The sequence below is a fragment of the Trachemys scripta genome, chromosome 16, assembly GCF_013100865.1.
Source record: "Trachemys scripta elegans isolate TJP31775 chromosome 16, CAS_Tse_1.0, whole genome shotgun sequence".
Taxonomy (NCBI): Eukaryota; Metazoa; Chordata; order Testudines; family Emydidae; genus Trachemys; species Trachemys scripta.
The window spans coordinates 59502-80365 of record NC_048313.1 but is presented as its reverse complement, the minus strand read 5'-3'; the positions used below and the strand labels follow the sequence as shown (position 1 = coordinate 80365).

General features: G+C 57.7%; 1 protein-coding gene across 1 annotated transcript in view; it reads left to right on the top strand.

Moving 5' to 3' along the window:
* LOC117888908 overlaps positions 1-20048 on the top strand; it is a 25352-nt gene extending 5304 nt beyond the window's left edge. Inside the window, exons 2-7 of the mRNA XM_034792701.1 lie at positions 116-397; positions 1029-2384; positions 4542-4672; positions 11192-11274; positions 15218-15471; positions 17529-20048. Of these exons, the coding sequence (XP_034648592.1) occupies positions 150-397; positions 1029-2384; positions 4542-4672; positions 11192-11274; positions 15218-15471; positions 17529-18882 (3426 nt within the window). The 5' untranslated portion in view covers positions 116-149 and the 3' untranslated portion in view covers positions 18883-20048. The remainder of the gene's footprint in view (positions 1-115; positions 398-1028; positions 2385-4541; positions 4673-11191; positions 11275-15217; positions 15472-17528) is intronic.
* Positions 20049-20864: the final 816 nt, after the last annotated feature.

Below are 20864 nucleotides of genomic sequence, written 5' to 3'. Positions count from 1 at the left end.
GGGGGGCTGGGACCCGGCAGCAGGAGGGGCCAGGCAGGGCCGGCTGGTTCGGGTTGGACGGGAGGCTGCGTTTCCCCCCTGCCCAGCTGACGCTATCTTGTGTCCCCTGTGGCAGTGGCTCCCCGCGCCCACCCTCCGCCCGCAGGGCCATGGGGGACCTGGGCCTGGGCCAGGAGTTCCACACGTGGCATCAGTTCAGCAGCTTCTTCGATGACTGGTGCGAGAAGCACAAGGTGCTATTCATCATCGCCAGCCTCAAGCCGCTGATCTCGCTGCGCCAGAACCCGCTGCACTACCAGCCCAGCCTGGCCGCCACCCTGCGCTTCCGCTTCGTCCGCCTCATCTGCAAGCACAGCGGCACCTACGTGGGCCAGAGCACCGTGCAACGCAACCGGCTGTGAGTGGGACGCCCTAGGGCTCGCTGCAGGGCCGTGCCCCACCCCCCCACTAAGTCCACACTCTGCAGCATTTAGTTTCTGCTGGCAGATCTTCCCCTGACTCTGCTGTTACCTGGCGCACTGCTCTCCCCCGGGTGCGACTGGGGGCCTGTCGTGTTCCCCCGGCTGTGGTGGCGGAGGGGGCCCTGCCTGGGCCTGGGGGAGCTGCCATTAGCCTTGCCAGGGGATTGCTGGGCATTACTGGGTTGCGTTCGGCCTGGCCAGGAGGTTTCCAGGCTGGGCCATGCCCGGTGTTAAATGTGCCGGTGATGGGGCTCCCCCACATGCCCTGGAGGCAGCAATTTGCAGCCTGAGATCCTCTTCCTAGTTCTGTGGCACCCGGCAACACCGCCCCATGGGGCCACGGCCCCTCTCCATTTAGTCCCTCCAGGTCAAGGGATGGGTTGGACACCAGGTGCCAAGATAGGCGGCTTGCCGGAGTGACTTCCACTGCCCATATCACTGGCAGCAGCGGGTGATGTCTTTATTTGCTTCAGGCTCACCCCTTCTGCCAGACCCTAGAGGCTGTCCCCACCCCCTTCCCCTCCCACATGGCTGCCCCATGCTGACCCCTCCGTTTCCCCTCCCCAGCAGCGAGAAGATCGACTGCCCGGCCTCCATCACGCTGCGACTGGGCCCCAAGAAGGACCGGCTGGTGGTGATTGAGGCCAGCCTGGAGCACAACCACAAGTTGTCAGAGGTGGAGTTTGCTCACTACTTCAAGCGTCACCAGCTGGAGGCCAGCATGGGGCTGCCCATCCGCATCACCAACAGCGTGTCCAAGCGGTTCCTGGCGCCCGACCTGATCTGGAACCTGGAGGACTACAGCAAGGCCAAGGACAAGGGCATGTGCGAGTTGCTGAGCCAGCTGGACGGCCTATTCAAGAGCGACCCGGCCGCCAAGGTCAAGCTGGTCTTCCAAGAGGACGTGGCCGTGCTCAACAGCATCTTCCTGGCCACGTCGCACATGCGGAGCCTGGTGCAGCGCTTCCCCCGCTGCCTCTACATGGACAAGGCGGCCTGCGTCAACAGCGAGTTCGAGCTCTACTCGGTGCTCTGCCAGGATGGCAACGGGCGGGGCCGCGAGTGCGCCTACTGCGTGGCCCGCCGGGGCGTGCCCGATCTGGTCATCTTCATTGTGGCCTCCCTGGTGCAGAGCGCGCCCGACATCAAGCTGAAGGTGAAGTGCCTGACCGTGGGGGCGGGCATCACGGACGTGGACGCGGTGGAGGAGGTGCTGCCTTGTGCCCGGGTGCAGATCTGCCGGCTGCAGGTGCTGGAGGCGCTGTACCGCAAGGCGCGCGAGCTGGCTGTGCCCAAGGAGGACAAGGTGCGCAACCTGCTGCACAACATGGCCAACGCCAGCTCGCCCCGCGTCTACAGCCAGTACCTCAGCGACCTGGAGGACGTGGCGCCGCTTCCCTTCCTGCAGTACTACCTGGAGCACTGGCACCACAACAAGGGCATGTGGGCGGAGTGCTGGGCCTTCGAGCGCAACTGCGACTGCCCCTTTCTGGAGCACATGAGCTTCCACCAGCAGAAGCTGCGCTCGGCGCTGAGCCCGCCCCTGGGGCTGGCGGCCTGTGTGCGGGGGCTGCTGGAGCTTCAGGCGCTGCGGGTGGAGATGGCGGCGCTCAATGAAGAGCGGGTGTCGGAGCTGTACCGCGCCGTGTGCCCGCCAGACAGCGCTGCGCTCATCGCCGAGGAGCTTGGCCTGGCCAAGCACGCCAACTACCACGTCAAGGAGGTGCCCGAGGGCTTCCTGCTGGATGGCGGCATCTGCTCCTTCCTGGTGAGCCGCGACCTGGCCGCCTGCTCCTGCTCCATATATGTCTCAAGCCGCCGGCCCTGCCGCCACCTCTTCGCCACCCGCCTCTGGACTGGGCAGCCCCTCTACGACCCCGGCTTGCTGCATGCCCCATCGGGCGGTGAGGGGCAGGACACCTAGCACCAGGGGCGCTGCCCAGACTGGCATCTCCTATTGCTGGGGCATGGCATGGCCCCACTCGGCTGCCTCCTAGTGCTGGGGGTGCTGCACAGACTGGCACCTTCTAGCACAGGAGTGCTGCACCCCCTGCCAGGCACTAGAGGGGCCAGCCACTTCCTAGCCCCTGGATGCCACGAGGACCGACACAGCCTCAGAGCTGCTCCCACAGCGCCACTCTGGGGGTGGAGAGGAGGAGGTGCCTGGGGGTGGAGGAGAGAACTGCCTGCCAACAGGTCCAGGGTACAGGACTGTGGGGGACGTGTGGGATGGGCAAGTCCCCACAGCACAAGGCTGGGGGTGCATGGCCTCAGGACAGTGAGAAGGGACATGGGGGGTGCCTGAGAGGGTCAGGGAAGGGGGGGTGGGTCTGGTTGTGGAGGTGACTCTTTATAAAGTTCCCATCAATAAAATGCCTTTGGGAAAGCGTTGTCTGTGACACGGCCCAGCCAGGGGTGGGGTGGAGGCTCCCTGCCCTGCCCTGCCCAGCGAGTCCCAGGGAGACAGACTTCTGGGAGAGAGGGGTTCCCTCTGCAGGGGCAGTGCACCTCAGCCAGGATCGACAGTGACACTGGCCAGCATTGTGAAAGCTGTCGGGTTTGTTACTCAGCCGCACACAGCACAGGCTGTCCTTAGCTCAGAACAGAGAGCTGGAGGTTCAAGCAGAGCCCATTCTGGTCAGCCCAGAGCTCAGCCGAGCTGTAGGGAACCCCATTGTTCCAGTTCTGTCTTCCCCCCCCCCCCATCTGACCGCCTTGATCAGTTCCCAGGGGAGAGTCCTGATTCCTTCCAGCAGCCAGCCCTTATCCCCCACTTCCCCAGTCTGTGCTCAGCTTCCCTGCGGAGAGAGGGGGAATCCATCCCCCTCTGGGGTGTTGGGTGCTAGGTGTCCATGTCCTGGGCATGTGGGTCTGCATGGGCGATTGGCCTTTCAGTGACCCATCCTGGCTCAGACAGCTGGGTGCCATTCCTACCTATGTCTCTTAGGGCATGTCTACACTGCAGTTGGACACCCGCAGCTGGCCCGTGCCAGCTGACTCCGGCTACATGCCCGTTCAATTGCAGTGTAGGCTTCTGGGCCCGAGTGAGCTCTGGGCCCCTCCCAGTCACAGCGCCTGTGTGTCAGCCTGAGCCCGGAAGTCTGCGCTGCAGTTCAACAGCTGAGTCAGCTGGCAGGGGCCAGCTGTGGGTGTCTAGTGTGGACATACCCTTAGCGGGCCCTGAGAGCAAACAAGCCCCACCATAATAACGTGACCGAGAGGGGAAACCGAGGCCCACATTGGGGTCAAATATTAAGGGACATCCCACTTCGTCCCAGGGACCTCACCATGGCCCCCTGTCCAGCGAGAGGCCAGCCCCTCATTCAGCCAGTGGTGCCAGCGGGGACAGCCTGGTAGCCCCTCAGCGTACCCCAGGGATGAGCTCTGAGCTCTCATCATCGCAGCACAGACCCAGGCTTTGCTGTGGTCACAGAGTGCCCTGTGGCCTGCAGAGGGAGCAGGAGCAAGGAGTGGGAGCCCTCAGCCAAGTGCTGCGCTGGCCTTGCGGGGGACCCTGGGAATATCAGTTCCTCTGCCTGAGGGAGGAACTGGGCCCCAGTCAAGTGGGGAGGGCAGCAGGGGTGACCCTCCACCCCCAGCCTGGATGCCAGCCCCACCTGCACCCAGGCAAGGGCAGGTGGGTTCTGGTCATGGTATTGGCCCGCCTCCCCTCGAGTACAGCCTTTGAGGGTGGTGGTACCCAAGGGGAGAGCCCCTGCCCACAGGGCCTGGTCCGTGTGTGGCCAGGGAGGGGAACAAGAGGAGCCCCATTTGCCAGAGGGGGAGCGGGATGGGAGCAGGTCACGGGGTCACTATCACTGTGACCTTGAACTCCTCTCACGCCCAAGATCTGCAAGTACCACTCAATCGTGACCCAAGCCCAACTGTCCCAGTGCCCCCCCACCCCACTAGATAACCACTCCCATTCCACAGCCAGGAATAGAACCCGGGAGTCCTGACTCCCATCCTCCCCGGCTATAACTGACAGCAATGAGCGCGAAGTGATGGTTGTGCTATAGGGACAATTGATAAAGGGGGACTAGTCACCCCTGGGGGTGTCCCGCTGGGCTCTGGTCTCAGCCCGGGGCTGGGCAATGGCTGTATTGATGAGCTGGAAGGAAACATAGGCCCATTGCTGGTGAAGCATACAGGTGCAGAAGTGGTGAGTAACGCCGGGGACACACAGTACTACAGAGCGAGCTGCATCGTTGGTACAGTGCGTGCATCCAAACAGCATGCACCTCAACATGGGCAAGGGCAAAGGAACCAAGAGGAGGGGTTGCGTGCCGGATGTGGGGCCTGTGTCCTGGAGAGCAGAGATGCCGGAAAGAACGGCAGGGTCCCATTGAAATTGAACTGCCCAAGGCTCCCAGCGTGGGGCTGTGGCTAAGAGGGTGAGTGCGTGGCTGGCTGGATCAGCAGGGGGAGGGGATCATGTTCGTGAGACTGGTACTGGGTACGGTGTATATTCATAGTTTCATGCAGTTTAAGGCCAGATGGGCTCATCTGCTCTGATCTTCATGACCCAGGTGTTACACTGCACGCAGACACCCCTGGACCGAGCTCAGGGACTTCAGTCAGATGAAAGCATTTCAGTCCTCAAGGCACTGATTTCTGTGTGTCAGGCAGAGAGGTGAGACCGAGGGCGATGGCAGGGAATTGACCAGGTGCGATCTGCCCAACTCTATCCCAGCAGGTAACCCCTGCCTCAGGCTGTAGAAGAGGGTGAAACCCCCAAAGTCCCTACCAGTCTGATCTGGTGGGAAATTCCCACCAGATCCCAAGTCAGGTGACCCATATATAAGAGCGAGATAGCAGCCAGGCAGCTAGACAGAGGATGTCCTCACTGCAAACAGGACAGGGACAAGTGGGGCGGGGTTGGAGAAGAGCTACAAGAAGGGAGGGCTGGGAACCTGCCGGGCAGGTAGATGCTGAAGGATCTCAGTGAACTCAGTGTCTCCGCGCCTCTGAGTACCTGCCCGGGGAGGAGATTTCAGAGAGAAGGGGGCTCTGTGCTCCCCCAGCAAAGGCAGAGCCTGGCTGGAGCTGAAGCTGGATAATCCTGGACTAGAAATAAGAGGTCAGTGTTTACCAGGGAGCGGAATTGACAGAACAACTGGCCTGGAACATGGGGGATTCTGCATCCCCGGCAGTCAGTACATCAGGACCACATGTATTTGCTGTAGCTCGGTCAGAGGTCAGTAGGCAGGGCTCACTGGTTGGGTTTGCCCAACCTGGGTGATGCAGACACCAGACTGGGCCCCTTCTGGCCTATTAACTAAAGACACTCACAGGCCATGTCTAAGACTTTGGTCCATGCACGTTACACAAGGCGTACAACTGCTAAAGTTTGTATATCGCTCGGGCGTGTGTGTACTTGGCTGCTTGTGTTGGTGCTGTATACCCCCCAGGAGTGCGTGTGTCGCTGCACAGTGTGGTGCACCATGGGCAGGTATTCCAATATCCTTTTGGGAAATTTTCACAATGTATTGTGGGACTAGTACGACTTGCCCAGGGATCTGGGAACTAGGGGGTCAAGTTCCCAGCTTGCAACTTTGTCCATCCCATAATGCCATCCATATCCCATCATTTTCATGTCATTTTTTTTTAAATCCCCAAACCCTTTTGTTATTCTTCTGTCTCTGCCGTCTGTAAGAGAAGCACGGAGCCTGCAGCGCTCTGCACTGTTCTCATGAACATTGCAAACCCAGGACTGTATGGGCAGACCTGCAGGAAGAACCGCACCAATGGGGGACATGAGATTTCTTTGAGGACACTGCTGAGGGACAGCGACAAACAGTTCAGGATTGTCTGTGGCATTCACACCGGAGCACGGCTGCCAGGCCCGAGAAATGAGCACTGACTGGTGGCATCGCATCGTAATGCAGGTTGGGACGACGAGCAGTGGCTGCAGAACTTTCAGATGTGAAAGGCCACGTTCCTGGATCTACATGCTGAACTTGCCCCAGCCCTCCAGAATGAGGGCTGCACTGACAATGGAGAAGTGTGTGGAGATCACACTCTGGACGCTTGCAATGCAGGATTGCTGCCGGTCAGCAGGAATCATTCTGGAGTTGGAAAATCCACTATGGGGGTGTGATGGGCCTCAGGGTCCTGCCACACCCATCCCAGAAAAGGAGCAGTAGAGGAGTCCTCCAAGCAAGGTACCAGTTTAAAGACTGCAGACGCACCCAACCAGGAAAGGAGGTGGGTGCCGCGCCATTATGTGGGGCCCTTGTCATGCAGTGTGTAGGGCTGTTACTTGTCTCCTGTTGCGCAGGACTGTGGCTCTCAGCAGTGTGCAGGACACAGAGGATGGATTTACAGCAATGCGGTTCCCAAACTGCGGTGAGGCGATAAACAACACGCACATCCCTATTTGGGCACCAGCCCGCCTCATCACAGAGGACAGCAACAGAAAGGGCTTTTTTATGATGGTGCAAGTGTTGGGTGGATCACCAGGGATGCTTCGCTGACATCAGTGTAGGCTGGTCAGGGATGGTGCATGACGCGTATGTCTTTAAGAACACGGGACTGTGCAGAAAGCTGCGAGCAGGGACTTTCTTTCCTGACTGGCAGATTATCGTTGGCGATCTTGAAATGCCAATAGTGATCCTGGGGGACCAGCCTGTAGGAGAGAGAGAGAGAGAGCCTGAAGTCCTGGGCCTGGTGTAAGATTTTGAGGCCTGAACCAGAGGCTGAGTCAAAGTTAGGCCCTGTGTTAAAGTAGCTGTTTACAAGTTTACTGTATGACCATCGCAAAAATATTGCTAGTGTTGTTAAAATACAGGCCCCCAGGAGACGTGACAGATACGGGGTAAGTGTGAAAACACACTCCAGACGATCCTGAGCTAACACCAGACAGGATGTTTTGCCCCAGGCACCTGGATCATGCTACAAGGGGAGGTAGCAAGCAGATGGCCTGAACTAGGGAGAGTTGTTTCTCAGTCTGTAAATATTGGGGTGCCTCACTTTATCTCTTTGTGTGGCCTGGGGGCCAGCAGAAATTCCTGCGACTCACTGAATCGCTCCTTGCCACAGGGCACTTGTGTTAGCACACCTGTAGCTCCTATGGGGAGCTAGGATTGTGTCTTGAGGGCACTAAACCCGGCCGAGTGCCTTTGTCATAGAGCAGTGCCGGCAGTCGTTCTTGAATAACACCGAGGTCTGTGGAATTAGCAAGGGGCAGTTTATGCTTGCATGGAGAACACTGGCTTTTTTAAGGCAAAGACATGGAGCAGCTGTAACAACTCAAAGCAGCCCTGGACTGTGTCACCGCAGCAACGACACTTCAGCCGTCTGCATTTGACAACACAGCCTAGCCCTGGCTCATGAAGCCATACAGCGGCCACATCGACAGCACCAAGGAAGGGTTCAACTTCTTCCGGCTCAGCAGTTGCAGAATGACAGCTGAATGTGCTTTTGGTAGACAGACAGGGCACTGACATTGTTTACTCAGTAAGTTGGATCTCCGTGCAAAAAATATCCCCATGGGTTACAGCTGCCGGCTGTGTCCTGTGAGGTAAAGGGGGCAAGGGTGAAGCTTGAACAGCCAGACGCAAGGGCCAGTACAGGAGCCCAGCATGGAGCTGTGCAGTTGAGGGAGGCTTTTAAAAAGCACTGTAACGGTCGGCCACAGCAGTGTTCTCTGTGGAGCGTTGTCAGGCCTGCCGCTTTGGGTGCTGCCAGGACCTGCGTCGTGCTTGCTGGACACGTAGAGATGTGGCTAGGTGCCTTCCTGGAGCTGTGAACTCCGGGGCGCTTGCTGCATGTGCCCAAGTCCTGCTTGCTTGGAGGGCCGCTCTGCATTCTACAATACGTGTCATGAACGAATAAAGATAACTTGATCCTCCAAAAATAGAACTTTATCGAATGGGTAAAAAAACTGTGCAGAAAATCAATGGGCAAAGAAACCCGCAGGCCATGTTATACTCATTTTTAACATAACTTAATGGGGTGAAAATGTAAAATTAGAAAGGAAGTAAACATTACTGTCCATTTGAGTGCACAAATGCTGCCCGTAGTGGGTCCACATAGAGCAGCTGGGGCTCTCGCAGGTTAGCAGCTGTGACGCTGTGGTTTTGGAGTAGTAGGGGTAAGGATGCGGCCTGTGGTGCCCCATGGTATGGTGAGGGGTGTAGGGAGCAGTGATTATGGAGGTCTCCAAGGACTGCAAAGGGTGGAGAGTCTGGGATTGTTGGACCTGTAGGTCCGCCAGGATCTGCAGTGTTTGGTTTGCTACCTACCTGAGAAGTCCCATTATGTCCTGGTGCAGCTCTCTCCCCTTGTCTTGCTGGCACTCCTGGGCTCCTTTTCTGTCTGCTCTCTCCTTCTCCAGGCTGTCTGCCAAGTGGGCCATCCAGCCCCAGGGCCTTTGTTCACAGTCCAAGGCAGCAGTAGCTGCAGGGTTTCAGTGAATGTGCCCTCGCTAGTCCTCTTCTTCCTTTGCCTCAAGGATGCAATGGCAGCAGCTGTGATGAAAACATTCACTGTACCCCTGGATTTACAGTCACAAGGGAACCATACGTTTCCAACCTCCCTTCTCTTACTCCCATAAACCCTTTTAACAAGACATGCCTATTGATACTTCAGCTTTGGAGCGCCTCGGCACAGTACTGCTCTCCAGCCCCAGCTGTGGTCCAGGGTGGGGGAGGATTTTCTCTGGCAGATGATGTAAAACTTTGGTCCCTATTCCATAGGTATGAGTACAGGGCAACGGTACTGAATATTGGCACTGTTTTCCACAGGAGGTGGTGAGTTTAGCTGATCTCTCACTCCTGAGGGTCACAAAGCACAGCTGCTACTGGTGTCCTGAAGCTGCCCAGGCCCATATGCCAATAGCCTGTGTACTACGATGGTGCCAGTCGAACGCATTGTAGAGTGGCATGGGATAGTGTCCTACTGTGGGGGAAGAAATAAGGCAGCCCTCTCTACAAACCTTTGGGAGAGGATTGCAGAGAATCTGCATGAACCTTTCCTGGAGATCTCTCAGGAGGATCCAAGGGACATAAAGCGTTCCTCATGCTCCCGCCTCCAACCCAACAGGAGAATGAAAAGCAGATGCCAGCCCTACCTCTGTTTGTTGCACCACTACCTCTTCTTGTAAGAGTCAAACAAGGAAACATCGATACATGTGTCTGGTTAACTTGGGGAAGGGCCAGGTACTATATTTAAATTTAAACACGGTAAGGGAAAATGCATGCACATGCTTCTCTGCGTTCCCCTCCCCTCATCCGTGCTTGACTGGCGGGACTGGCTGAGTGTGGTCCTGGCTTGTATCTTGGCTGGAGTCCTCCGCCACATCTCCCCCTCCTCCTTGCTCTTCTCTGTAGTGGTCTCTGTCTCGGGCTCCACCATGGTTCCCTACAGAAGTGACGGGGGGCAGCACTAGATCGACTGTTGGCCTCCCTGGTCTTGTGGTATCCCTGGCGAAATTCCTTTGCTTTCATGTTGCAGGGCTGCTGATCCCTGTCATATCCCTGTGCAATCTGGGTGTAGATGTCCATGTTTCTACAGCTGGTCCATAGCTGTGTATGCACAGTCTCTTCTCCCCACAGGCCCAAGAGATCCACTATCTCCTGTCTGCTCCAGGCAGGAGTGTGGAGCTGGTGTAATTCACCTCTGGCATGGCTCATTGTGCAGCTGCATGTAACAATGGTGATCTGAGAAGTGTGCTTGCCAAGCTGGGCTATCAGGAAAAGGCATTTCAAAACCGGGGCGATGGCTTCCGCTGTCTGTGAGCCCATGTCTTGGGCAGCAGAGTTCACAGTTGTGAGTAGGGCAGTCACTGTCCCAGGGAATTGGACATGGTGGGACAGCTGCTAGAGGACTGTTGGATTCAACATGTGTCATGTAGCGTGTATGTTTGCACTGCATCAGCCTCAGCAGGTCTGCTCCATGCTGTCTGGGGATGTGGGTTGGCTGCTCCCCATAATGGGGGGCACACGGCAGGGGACACATTGGACTGTAGATGCACGCACAAATGGGGTTGACATAAGGCATCTTCTGTCAGCCTAAACTTCGTAGTGTAGACCAGGCCTCAGAGGGCATATGCATTTCCTCACTCCACCCCAGCAATCCGTAGCTACGGGATGCCTTCCACCCAGCCTCAGTGCCCGTATTCCCCAGACAAGGAGAGGTTACAAGCCAGCTGATCTCTACCCACAGGTTTTATGCTAGTCTCTAAATCCCAGCTCTGTCTTTGGGCCTTTCCCATGGGTCCCTGGCGCTGCGCTCCCAGCATGGCCATATACTTGCTGTTTGTGTTGTCACACCTGACAGCAGTGCCCATATGGTGACTATATAGAGCTCCTGGCGTGAGCCCTGCAGCTGGACTGGGGGAACCAGCTTTCTACCCACTAGCCCTGCTCTCCCCCCAGCACTGGGCCAGTGTCACGATTTATCAGCCAGCCTAGTCCATAGATGCTATGTCTGCTCTGGGCAGGGATGGCAATGCCAGGACACACACCATTACCCCTGTGTGGTGTTGCATCCACACTAGGACTGGCCTCTCTTTACCAGACAGGGAGGGTAAAAGCTCTGCAGTCTGTGGGCAGAGGTTTCCAACTCCCTAGAGACCCTCCTGCAGCCTTCCTCACCCTGTCATTGCTCCCTAGAGTGTGAGGGGGCTGCAGTGCATTTTAGGGACTCGCAGGGGATGAAAACTGCAGTGCATTGTGGGAGCTGAGGGGGTTGGGTGAGGGCTGCAGCAGTGCATTGTGGGAACTGAGGCTGGATGATAGCTTGCAGTGTATCCTGGAGACTGGCAGGGGGACGGGGAGGGCTGCAGTGCATTGTGGGAACTGGGGGCTGGGTAAGGGCTGCAGTGCATTATGGGGAGCATTGAGGCTGCAGTGCATTGTGGGAACTGGGGGCCGGGTAAGAGCTGCAGTGCATTGTGGGGAGGCTTAGGGGGCTGGCTTGGCAGTGCAGTGGGGGGACCGGTGGGGGGGAGGTGAGGGCTGCGGTGCATTGTGGGAAGCGGGGGCTGGGTGAGGGCTGCAGAGCATTGTGGGGGCTGGGGGCTCTAGTCCCTGCTATTGCTGCTTGCGGAGCATCCTGGTGCTGCCGGGCTGGTGAGCTGGGCGGGACCCGCCGCGGGCTGCAGCTCGGGGCTGGCCGGGGCGGGGGTTGACCTGCGCGCGGGGCTGGAGCTCAGGGCTGGACCCACCCAGGACACAAGCTGATGCTCGGGGCTGTCGGTGGGTCCCTCCTGCTCCGATCCCAGCTCCGTGCAGGGCTCGGGGTTGCAGGGCTGGGCAGAGGCACTGGGGCTGGGCTGCGGGGTGGGGAATCGATGGGGCTGGGCGAGCCGCTTGGGGTAGTGCAGCACAAGGGGTGGCCAGCTGGGATGGTGTGTGTGACAGGGTGTGTGAGAGAGCTGGCTGAGGACCGTTCATGTTGATTTGTGTTACGTCCTGGAGCACTGGGGTAGTTCAGAAGGCTGGAAGAAAGCTAACATTATGCCCATATTTAAAAAGGGGGTAACCTGGGTAGTTATAGGCCTGTCAGCCTGACATTAATTCCAGGCAAGATAATGGAGCAGCTGATACAGGACTTGATTAAGAAAGAAGTAAAGAAGGGTACTATAATTAATGCCAATCAACATGAAACATTAACTTGATTTTTTTTATGAGATTACAAGTTTGGTTGATATAGGGAATAAAGTTGATGTAATAGACTTAGACTTCTGTAAGGGGTTTGACTTGGTACCACACGACCTTTTGATTAAAAAACTAGAACAATATAAAATTAACATGGTCCACGGTAAATGGATTAAAAACTGGCTGATAGGTCTCAAAGTGTAATTGTAAATGGGGAATGGTCATCGGTTGGGTGTGATTCCAGTGGGTGCCGCAGGGACCAGTTTTGGCCCTATGCAGTTTAACATTTTTATCAATGACCGGCCAGGGGTTCTCAAACTGGGAGTCAGGACTCCTCAGGGGGTCGCAAGGTTATTACATGGGGGGGTCGCGAGCTGTCAACCTCCACCCCAAATCCCACTTTGCCTCCAGCATTTATAATGGTGTTAAATAATATTAAAAAGTGTTTTTAATTTGTAAGGGGAGTCGCACTCAGGGGCTTGCTGTGTGAAAGGGGTCACCAGTAAAAAAGTTTGAGAGCCACTGAGAAGAAAACATAAAATATCACTCATAAAGTTTGCAGATAATACAAAAATTGGGGGAGTGACAAATAATGAAGAGGACAGGTCACTGATACAGAGTGATCTGGTTCGCTTGGTAAACTGGGCACAAGCAAACAATGTGCATTTTAATACAGTTAAATGTAAATGTATACAGTGGGGACAAAGAATGCAGGTCATATTTATGTGGTGAACTCTCTCCTGGGAAGCAGTGACTCTGAAAAAGATTTGGGGATCATGGTGGATAGTCAGGTGAATATGAGCTCCCGGTGTGACACTGTGGCTGAAAGAGCTAATGCAATTCTGGGATGCATAAATGGAAGTCTTGAGTAACAGCAGAGAGTATTTTACCTCTGTATTTGGCACTGATGTCCAGTTCTGGTGTCCACCATTCAAGAAGGATATTGATCAATTGCAGAGGGGTCAGAGAAGAGCCACAAGAATGATTAAAAGATTGAGCTCCCTGAGTCTCCCACGATAAGGCAGGTTTTCCAAACTATTTAGTTTTACAAAGAGAAGATTAAGGGGGATGATCACAGACTGTAAGTGCCTAGGTGGGGGCTCTTCAGTCTAGCAGAGGAAGGTCTAATACAATCCACTGGGTGGAAGTTGAAGCTAGACAAATTCAGACTGGAAATAAGATGTAAATGTTAACAGTGAGATTCTCCATCACTGGCCATTTTTGGCTCAAGATTGGGTGTTTTTGTAAAAGATCTGCCCTAGGAACTATTTTGGGGCAGGTCTCTGGCCTGTGTTATACAGGAGGTCAGACTAGATGAACACAATGGTCCCTTCTGGATTTGGAATCTATGGCGTGGAGGAAGGACCATGTGGGTGGGTGGGAGGGAGGGTGTGACACAGAATAAGGGCTCTGAGTGTGATACAGGGTGTGTGTGACACTAAAAGGGGGCCGAATTTGTGTGACGGGAGCATAAAAATTGGGGCCCCATGTATATGACTCAGGGTATATGACAAGGTGTGTGACACACAAGGGGGCAGTGTGATTGTGACATGGGGGGATAGGAAGTTCACTACGACAGTGGCTGTAGGGTACCTGAGAGCACTGCACCATAGAAACTTCACACGGGCAGGGAAATGGCAGCCCCCGGCCTGTGAAATTGCCAGAGCTGCTAGTCTGTCTGTGGAATTTCATGGGGTGGAGTTAGTTCCAGAAAACTTGAGACGCCATCAGCACAGAGCTCAGCCTATGGAAACAATGACAAGTGTCACCTGCCCTCCTGTATAACACAGCCCGAGACTTCAGCCAGTCACCGTTGTCTGTTTGGCCCAATAACTTGTATCTGACTAAAGCAGCTTCCAGAAGACCATTCAGCCTGGACCTGAATCCAGCGAGTGATGGGGAAGCCACCCTCATCTGCCTTATTTCTGGTTGGAATTGGTCTGGCTTTAGTTTCCAACCAGTCACTCTTGTTCTGTCTTTTCTCTGCTAGAGTAAAGGGCCCTTCAGCACCTGGGATTGTCTCTCTGGGATGTGTAACCAAGTCGCCTTTCAACCTTCTTCTTGAGCAGCTAAACAGCCTGGGCGCTTTCTGTCTCTCCCTGGCAGGCATTTTCTCCAGCCCACGAATCATTTTTGGGTTGGTTTTTTTTTTTTGCCTTTTCTCTGCACCCTCAACAATTATTCAACATCCTTTATAAACATGGACACCAGAACAGCAGGCAGGAGTCCAGGGCCTGCCCCACCAACGCCGTCCCCAGAGGGAAAACTGCCTCCTATCTCCCTATCCAGCCAAAGGTCACTTTAGCCCTTGTTGCCACAGCATTGCCTTAGGAGTCCCTGTTGAGGTGTTTGTCCCCTATGCCCCCTAAATCCCTTTCCGTGTCCCTGCTTTCTAGGGTCCGGCCCCTGTGTGGTCAGTGTGACCTGCATCCCTTGTTCCTAGAGGTATGACCTTGCATCAGGCTGCATTAAACACATTCTGTTTGAATGGGCCCAGCTGACCAAGCCGTGCAGCTCGCCCAGTCTGGCTGCCCTGGCCTCGTCGCTAATTACCGCTCGGCTGGTCTGTGTGTCAGCCGTGAATGCTCTTCTCAGCTGGGAGTTTGTATTTCCTACCTGATCGCTGATGAAAATGAAGACTAGCGTCAGGCCGAGAGCTGGTCCCTGCAGAGCCCACTTGACGGGGGGCGCACGGACGACTGCGCTCGGAAAGCTGTCACGTAGCCAGCTGTCAATCCGCTGAACGTGTGTGTGTGAGAGAGAGAGACAATGGGCGTGTGTGAGAACAGGCTGCTGGTGTGGGGTGCCCCACGGGCTGAGGGGTTTGTGGAGCTGCATGGGAACATGATCCATACACAGTGGGGGTTCGATACATACCCCAGCTCCCTCCTGCCCCTCCCTTCCTCCGTGTCACACCAGAGCTGCCCTGCGGCTGATACTGGGGAGTCACAGCAGTTACTGGGGGGCAGCGCTGGTTGGGCTGAACAGCAGGGGCACATGCCCAGAGGACGCGGGCTGGGGGGCTGAGTCCGTGCAGCTGTGAGCCCGTTCCTGGTGTCCCTCTGCTCCGTCCCTGGTCAGGAGGCTGTCTGAGGGTTGCCTGTCGTGCTGTCCCCTGCCCGTCCTGGTGCTGACCCCAGCTGTCCCCAGCAGGCTCAGGCGCCCCGCGGGATGGAGGAGGACGAGCTGCAGGAGAAGGAGTTCTTCTCGTGGGAGGAGTTCAGCACCTTCTTCGATGCCTGGTGCGAGCGCAGGAAGGTCCTGTTCTTCGTCAAGAATTCGGTGCCGCTCAGCAAGTGCAAGTGGGCAACGGTGCCCCCACGGCCCGACGTGGTGGAGGCCCTCAAGTACAGCTCCGTGCGCCTGGTCTGCAAGGACTTTCGCGGCTCCAGCAAGCCCGACCAGGGGTGAGGACCCACTGTGGGCGGAGCACGGGGGGTGGGCAGTTCGGTGGAGGGGCAGCACACGCAGAAGGGCTGGGGGAAGCACAGGGACACAGCTATGCAGGACGGTTCAGCACCAAACTGGGCATGTACCATGTTCCCCGTGGGACTCCTGTGCGTCGTGGTGTTCACCAGAGCCCACCTGCAAAGCAGGGTCTAACTGGGCCAGGGCTTGGAGCCCATATCCTTGCTGTGTGGGTCTCAGGAGGGGGCACTCTCCCCTGGCAGTTAGTGCTGGCCCCAATGCCCAGGTGGTGCTAGGGGGCCTTTGCTGTGGAGAGCAAGAAGTGGGGGTTGGTGACTCAGTAGAGGGCGCTGTCCCTTGGCAGTAAGTGCTGTCCCCGATGCCCAGGGCAGCACTAGGGGGCCTGTGCTGAAGGGAGCTGAGTGGCTGATCTAGATGTAAAATTGGAGTCTTCCTCGCTTGTAGTTAAAACGATCCCATGGAGAGTTCCCTTAAGAGCTGGGGTGAGAACCCAGGTATCCTTTTGAAACGCTAAGATGGCTAGTCCGTCTCCCTACAACCCCCATTTCTGTTCTCTGTATGACTTCCCTTCCTGATCTCAACTGTTGTGCATTGGTTCGGTGTGACTTTTAAACGGCCTTCATGTCCCACCCCAGAGGCAGCTGCATCGCAGTACCGGGCAAGGAATCCTGTGTAAAGAGTCTCCACACCCCAGGCACGGGATCCCTCTGTAGCCTTTTCCTATGTCCCATTGGGGCTGAGGTGTGTGTGGCTGAAGGGGCAGATAAGTGGCTGTTGTCAGTGCGTGTTACCCTAGGCGGGTGAGGCTGTGATGGGGCAAAGTTTACGTCCCTCGGCACTGCCAGACTGGCTCAGCCCCAGGCTGCCTAGCTCCATATCTGAGAGTGACAGCACCTGCTGCTGCTGCTGAGGGAGCTGCCCGAATCCCTGCAGTGGGGAGTGCTGGTATAGCCTGCCCCAGGGAACTCCCCCCGGCTCCTGTCAGTCTGTGGCTGGCTGGGAGGTGGGTTATCTCCCTGCCCCGTTGCGGGGGCTTTAATCCTGACTCTAATAATTAATAACAGTCCCCAGCTCGTATCTAGTCCTTTCCCTCGTAGAGCTCACAGCCCTTTACCCACTGTACAGAGGGGAAACTGAGGCACAGAGAAGGGACAGGACTTGCCCAAGGGCCAGGGCCGGCTCCAGGCACCAGCGCAGCAAGCAGGTGCTTGGGGCGGCCAAGGGGAAGGGGCGACACGTCCGGCAATTCGGCGGCGGGTCCCTCCGTCCCTCTCGGAGGGCAGGACCTGCCGCCGAAGAAGAAAGCGGCGCGGTGGAGCTGCCGCCGAAGGGCCGCCGATTGCGATCGTGGCTTTTTTTTCTTTTTCCCCACCGCTTGGGGCGGCAAAAACCCCGGAGCTGGCCCTGCCAAGTGTGCACGCCAGGCAGAGCTGGGAACAGTGCCCAGCTTTTCTGTGTCCCAGTGCAGAGCTCTATCCAGTAGGCCACACTCCCTCAGTAATGTTGGGTGTTCTTGTTATCCAGACAAAGGCCCAGCCCGTCTCTGAGCCCTGCTCAGCCCTGGCCCAGCGCTTCCTTGTGGTAGTGAGTTCCCCAGGCTTATAGCACTGTGGGGGAGGGATTTCTGCCTGTCTCATTACCCATGTCCTGGTTCCTGCCTCATGAGCGAGGGGAGCAGAGGTACCTGTCTCTGTCCCATCGATGCCATGGGTCCCTCTGTCCCATCCTCTCCATGCAGTAATCTGCTTGGGCTCTTCAGCCCCCCAACTGGAAGCCCCCCTCCCAACACAATAGCTGAGTTCCAGCTGGCGTGGCTCTGAGGTCTCCCCAGGAGACCTGCAGTGGGGTGCCCTCACCTGGCACCCTACTATTAGGGCTGCGTGGAGGCTCCATGCACACAGGTGTATGCCGTGGTACCCGCCAGGCATGGGGTGAGCATAGGCCCCGCCCTGCCAGCTCCCACAGCTGCCTCCTGGCTCATGGGTGAGGCGTGTGCTGGGGTCCCAGCCTGTTCAGCCTCTCTCTCTGCCCACAGGGGGCAGCACAAGGGCTGCTGTGCCAGCATTGTGCTGAAGATGAGCCCCAAGAAGGACCGGCTGATCGTCACCGAGTGCCAGCTGGCCCACAACCACGCCCTGTGCCCCATCGAGTTTGCCTACTACTTCAAGAAGGGCTACCTGATGGCCAACTCATGCTTGCCGGTGCGCACCACCAACAAGATCTCCAAGCAGTTTGTGGGGGGGCCAGACGTGCGGCGCCTGCTCTCCTACTGCAAGAGCCGTGACCACGGGGTGCTGGACGTGCTGACCGTGCTGGACGGGCTCTTCGCCAGCGACCCCAGCGCCAAGGTCAAGCTGGTCTTCATGGAGGACAAGGTCATCGTCCAGACCATCTTCTTCCTGAGCTCGCGCATGATGGCACTGAGCCGACGCTTCCCGCTCATGCTGTTCTTCGACCGCATGGTGGGGCTGAACGAGGAGTTTGACCTGTATTCGGTGCTGTGCGTGGATGGGGCGGGGCGCGGCCGCGAGGTGGCCTACTGCCTGACGCAGCGGGAGACGCCCGACCTGCTGCGCTTCACACTGGCCTCGCTGGTGCAGAGCGTGCCTGAGGTCAAGCTGCAGGTGCGGTGCATCACGCTGGGCGTGGAGATTGCCCACCTGGAGGCGGTGAAGGAGCTGCTGCCCAATGCCCGCGTGCAGATCTGCCGCTCCCAGGTACTGGAGACGCTCTTCAGCAAGGCTCAGGAGCTGGGTGCCGCCGAAGATGAGCGCATCTGGCCCCTGCTCTGCCGGCTGGCTGCAGCCAAGTCGCCGGCCGCCTACCAGCAGGCGGTGCAGGAGATGAAGACCATTCTCCCCCAGCGCTTCGTGCGCTACTTCCAGCGCCATTGGCAGCCGCGCAGCGAGATGTGGGTGCAGTTCTGGGCCTTTGAGACGGCCCGCAACGTCAACGCCTGCGAGCTGCTCAAGCAGCACCAGCGCCGGCTGCTGGCAGCCCTCAGTCCCTCGCCCACCGTGGCCCAGTGCATGCTGGACCTGCTGGCCATGCAGGTGGGCAGCGAGGCCCACGAGCTGGACGAGGGAGAGCTGGCCACGCACTACCGTGCCATCTGCAAGCCAGAGCCGGCTGGACTGATCGAGGAGGAGCTGGGCTTTGCACGGCACGGCCGCTACCGCTTCCAGGAGACGGCCGAGGGCTACCTGCTCCATGACGGCCTGTCCGAGTTCGCCATGGATCAGGCCCTGACGCGCTGCTCCTGTTCCATCTACACCTCCAGCCTGCTCCCCTGCCGCCACCTCTTTGCCACGCGCCTGCGCACCGGGCTGGCACTCTTTGACCCTGGCCTGCTGCACAGGAACCGGGCAGCACTGCTGGGCGCATGCTAGGGCCGTGGGGCAGGGACTCCAGCTGCTCCGGGTGCTTACTGTGTAAGTCAGGGGGCCAGGCACTGGTGCGGGGCCGGCTGCACATCTGCAGCTCGCACAGCAGGGGAGAAGCCAGCCCATTGCCACGATGGGGGTGCCCTGCGATGACGTCAGGATGGAGGAGATACCTGGGTGCTGGTCCTGTTTGACTTGTTTTCACAGAGAAGAGAAAGTGGCAGGTGGTGCTGTCCTGTAGCTGAGAGCACCCACAGCCAGTGCCAGGCAGGGACCTCAGTGGGTTGGGTGCCCATCATGGGCTGGGTGTTGCTGTCCCATAGCTCAGAGCACCTGCAGCCCAGGCCGGGTAGAGATCCCAAGGTGTCTGTGTACCCATGGTGGGCTGGGCACTGCTGGCCCGTAGCTGAGAGCACCCAGAGCCCCTGGCAGAGGTGGGTGGGTGGATGTTGCCATGTGGGGTGTGATACTCTGGGGTGTCTGCGCCTGCCGAGGCGGGTGGGTGGATGATGCCATGCAGGGTGTGACACTCTGGGGTGTCTGCGCTGCAGAAGTGGGTGGGCGGATCATGCCATTTTGGGTGTGACGATCGGGGGTTTCTGCGCTGCAGAGGCTGGCGGATGATGCCATATGGTGTGTGACGCTCTGGGGTGTCTGTGCTGTCAGAGGTTGGTGGGTGGATGGTGTCATGTGGGGTGTGATGCTCTGTGGTTTTCTGTGCTGGCAGAGGTGGATGGGTGGATGGTGCCATACGGGGTGTGACACTCTAGGGGTGTCTGCGCTGGCCGAGGTGGTTGGATGGATGATGCCATGCAGAGTTTGACACTCAAGGGGTGTCTGCGCTGGCAGAAGTGGGTGGGCGGATGGTGCCATGTGGGGTGTGACACTCTGGGGTGTCTGCGCTGGCAGTGGCGAGTGGGCGGATGGTGCCATGCGGGGTGTGATGCTCTGGGGTGTCTGCGCTGGCAGGGGCGGGTGGGTGGATGGTGCCATGTGACGTGTGATACTCTGGGGTGTCTGTGCTGGCAGGGGCAGATGGTGCCATGCGGGGTGTGATGCTCTGGGGTATCTGTGCTGTCAGAGGTGGGTCTGTGGATGATGTGGTGTGACGCTCTCTTTGTACAGAGAATACATTTTATTCAATAAACGTATATTTTCCTTTTTTGACCCTTCCTGGCTTACAGCTCCTCCCTCAATTCCCTCATGCTCTGATGGCGCTGTGGTTTCCTTCAGGGCCAAATCTGGGGCTGCCCAGCTTGGTGCACATTGCCGTGGTGCCAGGGCTCTGAGTCAACTGGTGCCATGCCCCCACCCCTCTCCAGCTGCTGGCTCTTCTCACAGTCTCAGCTTTCATTGCTTTAAAAAGTCCGTCTCTAGAGGCCTGGGTGTGTGGAAAAGATCCCAAAGTGCCCATAGCGTAACCAGTGCAGGGACATCTGCCTGGGCAGCTGGAGAGCTTGGCTCCACTCAGGTAGGGGAGGTGTGACCTGCCCTGCTCAGCTCCAGGATGTGGTAACTGCTGCTCAGTGCCGATACTAATTTCGATGTCAGCTCTGGCAACTGATTCATGCCATGGGACAGTGGCAGGGTCATGTCTGCGCCTTGTCCTGGCAGTGACGCAGGCCACTGCTCTGTCACCCCCAGGACGGAGGAGCCAGCAGAGTCCCTGGCACCTTCAGTGCCCACCGAGGGGCTGAGCCTGGAAAGCCACACAGTAATGGACTGGACCTCTGCCCTGGGCAGCATGCGCAGGTGGCTTGGCCTGGCGCTAGCCCTGGGCAGAGCGGGAGGGGAGCAGCCCTGGGACCCCTGCCCAGCACTGTGGCCAAGGGGTTCCCAGGCAACAACATGGGGATTCCAGGAGCTGGGCAAATAGGCCATGCGGGGTGGCGGGTGGGGCAGGGACGCCATAGGGCACCATGGGGGAGTGCTCCGGGGTGGGGGCAGGGATGCCATAGGGCACCATGGGGGCGTGCCCCAGGGGCTGT